This window comes from Leptonychotes weddellii, chromosome 13 (assembly GCF_054177405.1).
Source record: "Leptonychotes weddellii isolate Sample4059 chromosome 13, ASM5417740v2, whole genome shotgun sequence".
In the NCBI taxonomy this organism is placed as follows: domain Eukaryota; kingdom Metazoa; phylum Chordata; class Mammalia; order Carnivora; family Phocidae; genus Leptonychotes; species Leptonychotes weddellii.
The window spans coordinates 45,625,544-45,637,517 of record NC_138381.1 but is presented as its reverse complement, the minus strand read 5'-3'; the positions used below and the strand labels follow the sequence as shown (position 1 = coordinate 45,637,517).

The 11,974-nt window shown below is 35.7% G+C and overlaps 1 protein-coding gene across 1 annotated transcript in view; it reads right to left on the bottom strand.

The window, feature by feature from the left end:
• The window catches only part of ROCK1 (Rho associated coiled-coil containing protein kinase 1), a 127,575-nt gene that overhangs the window by 18,944 nt on the left and 96,657 nt on the right, over nucleotides 1-11,974 (bottom strand). Inside the window, exons 17-20 of the mRNA XM_081802543.1 lie at nucleotides 8,965-9,071; nucleotides 7,618-7,768; nucleotides 2,447-2,607; nucleotides 1,078-1,262 (exon numbers count right to left, since the gene is read on the bottom strand). Coding sequence (XP_081658669.1) covers nucleotides 1,078-1,262; nucleotides 2,447-2,607; nucleotides 7,618-7,768; nucleotides 8,965-9,071 — 604 coding nt within the window. The remainder of the gene's footprint in view (nucleotides 1-1,077; nucleotides 1,263-2,446; nucleotides 2,608-7,617; nucleotides 7,769-8,964; nucleotides 9,072-11,974) is intronic.

Genomic DNA, 11,974 nt, shown 5'->3' with positions numbered 1-11,974 from the left:
AAAAAAAAAAAAAAAAAAGAAACAAGAAAGGAGGCAAGAACAATAACTGACAAAGGAGGAGGAACACAGACACATCTACATATATATGTAATACACACAGAAACACAATTCACATAGAAACAGATAAGACAGTTATCTGTTATCTGACAATGCAACCCACAAACATACATGCTCAAGGATAAACAATTCTGTCTGCATCTGCTAGATTTTCATATTAGATAGTAATAGCTTTGTATTTTCAGCATCTACCAAGGCATATGGTTGATAAAAGAACATAACAGATGTTCACTGAATGCTGAGTGAAAGTTATTTCGGGAGAAGAAAACTATGAAACACATTACGTGAAAATGATGGCTCTAAAAGGGGGAAAAGAATTTTGCCAATATAAATCCAACAAAACAAAAACCAATAATTTTATTCAAGAATTACTATGCTGTAAATGAAGGTGGCAAATGAAGATATTGTAACATAAATCTAGAGGAAATAAAAACACATGACTTGGCATAAGATACACTCATCTTTGACATTAAATTTCTGAAGCATGTCTTTATACAAATTCTGAAAGTACAAACAACACCTTGCTTTGTCTCTACTTCAAGTAAGCGAACACATCACATCTCAGAGTAGAAGAAAAAAGGTACTTTGCATTCTGAGATGAACCAAAGAAACAAGACAAATACAGGGTCATCATGTCTAACTCTAGTTTCTAAAATAAAGAAACACTGAACATTTCCCGTAACGTACTGAATCTTATCCCTGATTTTTGTAATTCTAGTGTGAAGAAACATGACTTGTGGGTATGAAAATCATATGACAAAGCTGTAGCTCTCAGTTTAATGGTAAAGTCAGTAAGTAGCCTTGATAATCTCCTTTTTTCTCCTCTTAAAGATCTCTACTTTTTATTTACTAAGGCTCCCTTGCAAACCTTTGTAAGTAAATTCTTTCACTTCTAAATGAATTTTTCTAAAGTCTTCCTTTCACTAACTCCAAATACATTATTTCCACATACATAAAATATCAAACATAAGCAAATGCAGAACACAAAAAAGAAAGAAAAATGTTATTTTTGAGACTTACTTTGTAAGCTGAGCTAATTCAAATTCTAATAATCTCTTTGCTTCCAATAAAGTATTTATTTCCTGTTTCATGTGCTTTTCTAAACCTTTTAAATTGTCTGCTTCAAATGCTTGAGTCTTCAATTCATTCTGTAACAACAGTCGCTTGTTTGATTCCTGCTCCAGTTGAAGGGATAGATTCTTAACCTATGAATGAGAAAAGTAATTGGGATCTTACATCTCACTATTTATTTATTTAGACAGACTTATTTATTTATTTATTTAGACAGACTTATTTATTCATTTGAGAGAGAGAGAGAACGAGGGGTGTGTAGGGGGCAAAGGGAGAGAGGTAATTTTATCAATACTTTGGTCCCCAAGTTTCCCATGACTACTCAGTATGTCTTTTCTTCTCTGGTTGTATCAAGTCCTTTTTTGTCCTTCACTTACCTATCTTCTCTCATTAATCACTCTTTTATTATCATCATCACTGATAATGTTCCCTTTACCAACTCTGGCTTCTGACTCTCAAACTATTAACCTTTGAGGTCTTACCCAACCTTTAAATAATAGTAGTATCTCATCCACTCCTTTAAAGAAGTCTTTCCTGATTATTCTGGTCTTCTCTCTCTCCCTTCTCTAACTTATATATGTGAATTATTATTTTAAATCTTATAAGTGATTTCTAAAATACATATAATAAAACACAAGGATATAATATCATTTTATCTTTTTATTTACTGCTTTCTAAAAGTGTACCCTGTGCTTTCTATCAATCTAAACCAGTCAAGACTCTGTGGTTTAACATTTTTCTTGAAATCTAAGAGCAATTGCTCCTCTCTGGGATTACTGGGTAACTTTACAATAAAGGTTGTTTTTGTTTTTTAAAAAAGCAGATGGTCATGGGTGCCTGGGTGGCTCAGTTGGGTAAGCGTCTGCCTTCGGCTCAGGTTATGATCCTGGGGTCCTGGAAGTGAGTCCTGCTTTGGGCTTCCTGCTCAGCGGAGAGTCTGCTTCTCCCTCTCCCTCTGCTTGTGCTCTCTCTCATGTGCGTACTCTCTCTCAGAATAAATAAATAAAATCTTAAAAAAAAAAAAGCAGATAGTCCGATTCTTCAGGGGAGGATCTATAATAACACTTCTACAGAGTTGTACTGTCATAGTGCAAAATAGCATAGACTAACCTACGGTGTGAATGTTCACTAACTATCTGTGGATGAAAATCCTAGGAGGTAAGGGTATAGTGGTGGCCTTACAGCAGTGAACATATACATACAGGTTATTTTATTCAAATCTCCTCTATGTTGTTTAAATTACAGATAATGACTTTTCAGTCATAACTTATGATTGTTTCTTTTATAAGACGAACAAAACCAGTACTATTTTTCTTACTTCATCCTCCATCCTTTCTTTATTTTCAGTCAAATGCTCGAGCTTCTGCTGAGATTGTTTCAGATCAACATCTAGCATTGAACACTGTTTCTCAATCTGAACAACTCTATTTTCAGCCTTCTCTCGAGCTTCTCTCTCTTCCTTCAGCTTTTTTTCCATTTCTGTGGGGGAAAAAAAAAAAAGAGTTACAAACATACATACTTCATTTTCAAATGTATAAGACAAATTGGTGTATAAGACAAATTGGTGCCAAAAATCCCTACTGTTTTTATCCTGGGATTCTAATAGAGCTATTCACTATAGAAGTCCTAAGGTTATCTGAATTATTTGTATAGTAGGATCTCTAAATGAAGGGAGTTATAAAATATAATAAAGTAATAAAATCTTCTAAATCCAGCCCATGCCCAATGATATGAGAGATTATTCAGTGCCATTTTCAGACCAGAAGGTGAAAATATAGCTGGGAAAAAAGTGAACTAATAAGAAAAATGGGGGTAGTTCAGATAAAAGCAGAAAAATAAGGCTGTGATTATTAATCTATACCTTGCACTGTTCCAGAACAGTGGACTTAAGGCTGATAGGAATTCTGATTTATGCATCTCAGATAAACAAGATTCCATGGTAGTATAATACCTACTTTAATCATTACCAGAACTTACTAGTCTACAGTGAGGCTCCTTTTTTGAGATATGATAACTAAGGTTCTAAGACGTTAACTTTTCCAAGGTCTGGCAACTAGTAAGTTGGACCAAATGACTCAAACTTGAGTTTGCTTTTCCATCCTCAGAGACTGCCCTCCAGGTGACAAAATAGAAACCAACAGAATAGAACTTCCTCATCTTTCCTCCCAAACCTACAAACTTAGCCACACCAATAATCATTACTTCTTAATTCCTGTCTCTACTCAAACATAAATCTATCCACTTCTGTTTTGGACTTTGTTTCTTCAATTATTTCATCTCTTCTCTGCCTCAACAATTTCCTGCTCCCAACTGAATCATTCTCATCAACATAATAATCTAATTTATTATCTCTCCTCCTAAAATATCTTCTACTGATCTCATATTCCTTCTCAGCTACCATCCATCTCTGTTGACGAACTTCTGAAAGGGCTATCTACATTTGTCTCCAGTGCCTAATCTACTATTCATTTATTACTTTCCATTTCTTCTATCTCCAGCATTCTGCTGAAACTGCTTCGTATGATAACCAATGATGTCCATCTTGTAAAATGCAGAGGACACACAATGTTCATGTCTTCATCTTTACTGACCTTAATAGAATTCAATATATTGAACAACTTCCTCATTTTTTTCAATACTCTTCGAGTTCTAATACCATACACTCTTTTGGCATTCCTGTGACCCCTCTGGCTGTTCTTTCTTGGTGTCCTTTGCTGGTTTTTCCTCTTCTATCTGACCTCCAAATGTTAAGACTACCTAAGGGCTCCTTATGATTCCTTTTCTATTCTGCCTTTATTCTTCCCTTAGCTGATCTCATCAGGTTCTGCATACAGCTCTATGTGTGTGACTCCTGAATTGATACCTCTCCTCTCAGCTTGACTTATATAACAATTGACTATCTGACATCTCCACCCACATATCTAATATGCTTTTCAAAGTTAACATATCTAAACAGACAATTTTATTTCCCTCCCCTCCCAAATCCCTCCTATCTCAGTCATCTCAATGTCAAAACATATTAATATCTGTCCAGCTGTCAAAATTAAAAAGCCTGAGGGGCGCCTGGGTGGCTCAGTTGTTAAGCGTCTGCCTTTGGCTCAGGTCATGATCCCAGGGTCCTGGGATCGAGCCCCACATCGGGCTCCCTGCTCAGCGGGAAGCCTGCTTCTCCCTCTCCCTCTGCTTGTGTTCCCTCTCTCTCTGTGTCTCTGTCAAATAAATAAATAAAAATCTTAAAAAAAAAAAAATTAAAAAGCCTGAGTCTTTCTTGATTCCTTCTTTTTCCTCTTTCCATCCAATTCCTTACCAACTCTTGCCTTCTGTATCTCCATTTCTTTCTAGCTCTACTACCCACCAATGCCTATAGATTAGAGCCTTCTAGTTCATTTCCCTTTTTAAACTGTTCTCTCTCAAAATGATTTTCCACACAGTAGTAGAAGTGGTCTTTTAAAAACATAAATTATACCTTCCAGCACAGCTCAAAACACTACAATGGCTATCCACTATTCTTAGAATAAGGGTATTGAACTTACCACCTCTTTGGCCTGGAACATACTTCCCTCTGCTCTTTCAATAGAGGTTCATTTTGATTCAAATAGTGTTAGTTTAGAGAGGCCTTTCCTCAGAACCCCATCTAACATAGCAATTCTTAGAAACTATCACATGATAAGATAAGTCTTACTCTGTGGTATATATTCCCAGGTATGCCTGGCCTATGGTTGACAGTCAATAATTAACATATGTGAAAGAAATAAAAGTAGTTTAATATCGCTAAATCATGAGATACACATGAAGAAAGTGCAGAGCAGTAAGACTATAAAGACAGGTTAAGTGCTAACTCAAAGATTCTTTATGTCATGAGAAGTCTGACGTGTATCTTGCAAATAGTGAAAAGACAAAAGGATTTTAAGAATGACCAGCACAGTAAGATTTAAATTTCAAAAAGATCACTCTGGCCTAAGTGGGAACAATAGATCGATGAGTAGAATAATTCCTGGCATAGTAATAATTAAAAGTTTACTGCAATAAATCAAGCAAAGTGATGACATCACCATGAACTAAAAGAGAAAAGGAAAAGAGGAATATATTGTATATATCATTTGGAAGCAGAAATGCTGAATGATTCCCAGACTTCCGGCTTGGGTTCCGGATGATGAATATCACCACCTTTAACCATAATAATTTTTCCCATTTATTGAAAGCTTTTTTTTTTTCCTTTTCTCTCTCTTACTTTCTATTTATTTATTTGAGAGAGAGAGTGTGCAAGTGGGGGGAGGGGAAGGGGAAGAGGGAGAGAGAGAAATCCTCAAGCAGACTCCCCACTGAGTGCAGAGCCCGATGCAGGGCTTGATCCCAGGACCCTGAGATCATGACCTAAGCTGAAATCAAGAGTTAGTCAGATGCTTAACCAACTGAGTCACCTAGGAGCCCCCCATTTATTGAAAGCTTTCTATGTACAGGCACTTTACATACATTTGTTCACTTAGCATCTTTTTAATAGTCACAGTATAGCTAAGAGGCAAAACAGATTTGTTTGATTCCAAGCCTGGGCTCCTAAAAACTATATAGCCATTAACTAGTATTGTGAGAATAAGAGATTAGAGCAGGTTTGACAGATAAAATCATAAGCCTTCCCTTGAATGAACTGAATTTATTATATTTTTAAAAGATTTTATTTATTTTGAGAGAGAGAGTGTACAAGCGGGGGGGAGGGGCAGAGGGAAAGAATCTCATGCATACTCCCCACTGAGCGCAGAGCAGACGTGGGGACATGGGGCTGAATCTCATGACCCTGAGATCATGACCTGAGCCGAAATCAACAGTCAGACGCTTAACTGACTGAGCTACCCAGGCATCCCTTGAAAGAACTGAATTTAAAGTGTCAATAACACTTCCAGATTGTAGCCAGTTACAAAGAAGTGCAAGGTGAAAAAAGGAAAACTCCTTTCTAAAAGTCTGGCTCTAAAGGGATGGAATAAAATAGTGGCAGTAAGGATCATGTATTACTACAGGGGTTTATCTTTTTTTTTTTTTTAAGATTTTATTTATTTATTTGAGAGAGGAGAGAGAGCACAAGCAGGAGAGGGGCAGAAGGAGAGAAGAAGCAGACTACCCACTGAGCAGGGAGCCTGACGCAGGGCTCAATCCTAGGACCCTGGGATCACTACCTGAGCCCAAGGCAGACACTTAAAACCAACTGAGCCACCCAGGTGCCCACCCTTTTTTTTCTTTTTAAATGGAAGAGACTTGCACATGTTCACAAGGAAGGATTCAGGGGCACTTGGGTGGCTCAGTCAGTTAAGCGTCTGCCTTTGGCTCAGGTCATGATCCCAGAGTCCTGGGATCAAGTTCCGCGGTGGGCTCCCTGCTCAGTGGAGAGCCCGCTTCTCCCTCTCCCCGTCTACCCCGCCCCAATGCTCGTGCTCTCTAGCTCTCTCACTCGCTCTCGCTCTATCTCAAATAAATGAATAAAATCTTAAAAAAAAACAAACAAACAAGAAAGGATTCAGTGGCGGGGAAAGGTTAAGGATAAAGAAGAGAAAAAGAGAGAAGATGAGATAAGAAGAGACTAGATCTGAGTACAGCTAGCACATATTAGCCAGAACAAGAGGAGGATCAGTATCTTCTAAGAAGAGAGGAAAGACAATGAAGATGAGTAAAGAAATAGGACAGGCTGATTAAGAGAACAAGACTTTGAGGAGTTCACACCTATGCTTTCACTATTTCTTTTTGAAATAGGAGAAAAGCTCACCTAAAAGTGGAGTGATAAAGGAATGGCAAAGAAGTCTGAGAACAAAAATGTCCTTCTGAGAGGACAGTGAGTGATGTATTAAAAACTGAAAGCTCTAATGCACTGGGCTAAGCCCCATCTAAAGAACTACTTGAAGTGAAGAAAGTGGTTGGTCTGATCTAAGGTTGTGTTTAGAGGCATACCCAGTATAGTGGAAATACAGAAGAATCAGAAAATTGAGGGTACAAAGCAAGAAAGCAGATGAACTAAAAGACAATGAGTTCCAGAATGGATCAGGAAGAAAATAAAGGAAAGGGCTAAAACAATTGGGACCAAAGAGAGATTCCACTGACATGTATAGGAAATGGAGGATAACAGAATGAGGGAAATAGAAGGTGAAATTTAATAAAATGGAAGGTATTGGGGTGCCTGGACGGCTCAAGTTGGGTGTCCCAACTCTTGATTTCAGCTCAGGTCAAGGTCTCAGGGTTGTGAGATTAGGCCCCATGCTCAGCGGGAAGTCTGCCTGAGATTCTCTCTCCCTTTGCACCCCCACTAAAATAAATAAATCTTAAAAAAAAAAAAAACCCAAAAAAGAAGGTATCAAAAGAGGAAAAAAAGACAAGTATCTTTTTACTAGATCACAATTTATAATTTTTAAGCATTTATACTATTATAAAATGAAATTTTAAATAAATTTTTTTGGTAGGCATTATTTAAAAACTAATCATGTAGAAAATATTAAAACTGACACTTACCACACATTGCAACAGACTTTGCCTCTTCAATAGATTGATGTTTGTCAGTTAAACAAGCTTTGGTTACTTTATGTTCATTTACCTCTTGTTCTAAATGTTGTTGTAATGATTTAAGCTTATAGTTTAAATCTATCTCTAAATTATTTTTTTCCTGTAAAATGGAAATGAATTATGTAATACACTATGTAAAAGACACATGATTAAATCTTACATTATTTAATATTCTATAAGAGATAATATATGAATCACATGGACCTGAAATGTGACACCATATTTACTTAAATATTTTTATTTAGGACATAATTTTATTTTTTATGCTTTCTTGTATATTTCATATTACTTATAATGTCTTACTTTAAAAATCATGATAAGCACATACAATTAAAAGCAAAGTATCACCTCCCCCCCCCAATAGGGTTGTGGTGGTGGTTATATTCAAGAGGGCTCACTGCTAGGATCAGAAATGAAGGACAATTCTTTGGTTCATTAAAAAAATATTTGCTGCCACTTTAAAAAAATTTAGATTTAAATCTATATTAGTTTACATTAAATTATGATTAAATTAAATCTACACCTAGATTTACATTGCCTTGACAAAAGGAGAAGTCAAAATGTATTCCATTTCTAATTGGGTGCATCTTCTATTCTTCCATCTTTCATCCTACATCCACATTTACATCAGGCTTAGACATACTGCTCTGATTATCACAAAACCTGTCCAAAGGACAAAATAAGTGGTGCATTTTCTGATCCTTTATCTGAGGATCTAGTAAACCTATATTTCAGGGAGGAATTGAAAATGTGAGAGCTAGATCTGCATGTTATCTATTTAATCCTTTTCTCAGCAAGGTAAGGACAGAGGATAACCAATGACATTTCTGATTAGTGAGAAAACTATATGCAAAGGCCAAACATATATGCTCTTTTCTACTTTGCTAACTTTTACCAATAAAATGGAAAAAGCATACACGGTCTATCATACACCTATCCTTTGTTTTCTTTTTTCATAAGGCTAGTAAGGTTCAGCACCTTCATCTTACCCAAGTACAAAAACATGGAGGAAAAATTCTACATGAAAAGATATTTCCAAACCAAAGTAATTTGTGATGATCAGATAATATCAAACATCTAGATGGTACCCTTCAAGGTTAAAAACAAACAAAAATAACACAATAAAAAGCACGAAATAAGACACACATACACCCCCACAAAACCACCACCAACCATAAAAACTTTTAGAAATGCAAGTATATAAACATTAGGAATGAAAGCTATTTTATAAAAATACATTATAATATTTGATAGCCAGTACACAGTATCTCATAATTGGTACGTTAAATCGCTTACCTTTTCTGAGTGATTAAGCAGGTCTTGAGCTTCTTTTCTTTCTCCTTCCACTCTTTCAAGATTATGTTTGAGATGCTTCACCTCCTCTTGTAAAGATGTAATTCGAGCTATGAAGTGAGAAGTTCAAGTAACAAAGTCATCAAAAGAAAAGTCTGTTTTTCTTTTTCAGCATGATCATTAAGATAAAAAAGTTTTAGGGGCACTTGGGTGGCTCAGTCGGTTAAGCACTGGACTCTTGGTTTTTGCTCAGGTCATGATCTCAGGGTCAAGCCCCAAGATGAGCTCCACACTTGGCACGGACTCTGCTTGAGATTTTCTCCCTCTCTAAAATAAATAGGTAAAATCTTTTTAAAAAAGCCAAGAAGTTTTAAATTTCCTGATTAGGTAGAATTTATTAAATTATAAAGTATTATTAATTTTTTATTATCAAAATATTAAATTTTTATTTATAATTAATTTATTTGATATTTTCTTGGTAACATATACAATAACTACAATATGCAGTAATAAAAATGTTAATGCTAATTGAAAATCATCCAGTACATATTCCTCATTTCACAAATGGTCAAAGAGATGGAGCCTGAGCTTGGTCCAGAAATCAGATATAGTCATTTTATTAAGTGTTCTTTTCCACCATATTAAGAGTAAGACCCTTTAGTTAATTAAGGCAAGTATTTCAGTATTCTTTATGTGCCACACATTCTGAAAAGCCTTTAATTACTCTTAAACTTAATGAAGCCATACTCTGTTTTTATAGGAAGCTGAAATTTAAGGAACTCAAGTGCTCTAACAAAGCTTAGTTTTAACCTACCACCTCAGGCTCATGTCATGCAATGGTAGCAACTCATATATTTGGTAACTCTCTTCATTAGAACATGCTTGAGGCCTTATGTGTTTTTAATGCATAAATATTTAACAAACAGATTTAATACACAGAATCTATTTTTTAAATAGACTATTTATTTTTTAAAGATTTTATTTATTTGACAGAGAGAGCACAAGCAGAGGGAGAGAGAGAGAGAAGCAGGCTCCCTGCTGAGCAAGGAGCCCGATGTGGGACTCGATCCCAGGACCCTGGGATCATGACCTGAGCTGAAGGCAGCCGCTTAACCGACTGAGCCACCCAGGTGTCCCACAGAATCTAATATTAGTATTATAATTATATTGCAAGTAAGAACCTATTTTCTTATTCTGTGATTCAAAGCAACCTAGGATTCAACAGGGAAATGGATAAAGCACCCAAAAAGACCAGGAAAAATTCTGTACTTCTCTAAGTTCAGTGTTTAACTTGCCGGACCTGCCAGAGATTTCAATGTATTCTACCTGCCTCCATATTTTAGTGTTTCTGAATTAGTTCTTTAATGAACAAATGAATATTACATCTTTGGCACCCGATAATGCTTTGCTGGACTAGTTCTAGGATCCAGAGAGCAATGAAACAAATTTATTTACACACAAATTTACAGACAATACTGGAATTATGTTCATGTAGGAGAAACATCTGCTAGTTTCTTTCAAATGGCTGAGCAAAAAATACAAATTATGTATGTGTTTGTATGGACAGAAATAAAGCTAATGTGGCAATATGTTTAAATGTTGAAGTGCTAGCAAAAAAATGCTTCTTTCGGTATTTAAAATAAATAACAGGCTTTAAATATCTGTACAAAGATAGTAAATTCAGGTTAAACTGAATTTTTCATGTAGAATAAGATTATATAAACCAACTCCTAAGAAGAAAAAGTAAGAAAAATATAGGTGTTGAATCCTACATAGAATCCTAATAAGCCTATGAAAGACTTGTTAAAATATAGTTTATTTTCTTTATTCTATTTTTAAAAACATGCTAAGAAAATGTAACATGTTTGTGTAATACATAAAAACAAAAACAAAGAACCCTCCTATACAAAATTTTATAAAAATATTGTGAAAGGATTAAGAACCAAAATATCAGGTATCATAACCCAAACTGAACAGGGAATACCTTCATGATCTCCCTACCTTCATGATCTAATCAAACAATTCAACAGGCCACAATAAAGGAAAAAATATAAACTGGACTACATTAAAAATAACAACAGTGAAACCTCCTGTTCATAAGCAGACAGCATTTAAAAATTAAAAGACAAAACAAAGAGAGGGAGAAAAGAACTACGATACATTTATTTGATAGAGGACTAACACCTAGTGGTTATACAAACCAGTAAGAAAAAGGGAAACTATCTAATAAAAAAAAAAAAAGAGGCAAAAGACTTGAACAGCACATCACGAACTGCCAACAAACATGAAAAACTGCTCAATCTTAGACACCAGGGAAATGCAAATTAACCCATAAGGAAATACCATCACACCCCATTAGAATGGCTAAAACATCAATGCTGACAAAACTCAATGGGGACTGAGTATTGTTCTTAAAGAGAAAGTGGAACAACTGGAACTGTCATATACTCCTGGTGAATGTAAACTGGGGTAGCTACTTTGATATACAGGTATACCCTGGAAATATTGCGGTTTGAGTTCTACTAGACCACAGAAATAAAGGGAATATCTCAATAAAGTAATCAAATTAATTTTTTGGTTTCCCAGTACCTATAAAAGTTACATCTACACTATACTGTATAGCCTAGTAAGCGCACAATAGCACTATGCCTTAAAAATGTACATACCCTAATTTTAAAATTTGTTATTGCTAAAAAACACTAACCATTATCTGAGCTTCCAGTGAGTCAGTCTTTTTGCTGGGGGGAGGGTCTTGCCTCTGTGTTTTGGCTGCTGACTGACCACGGTCGTGGTTGCTAACGGTTCCGTGGCTGTAGCAATTTCTTAAAATAAGACAACAATGAAGTTTGCCACATTGACTGATTCTTCCTTTCACGAACGACTTCTCTGTAGCATGAATGCTGCTGTTTGATAGATTTTACCCACAGAACTTCTTTCCAAACTGGAGTCAATCCTCTCAAACCCTACCACTGCTTTCTCAACCAAGTTTATGAAAGATTCTAAATCCGTTATT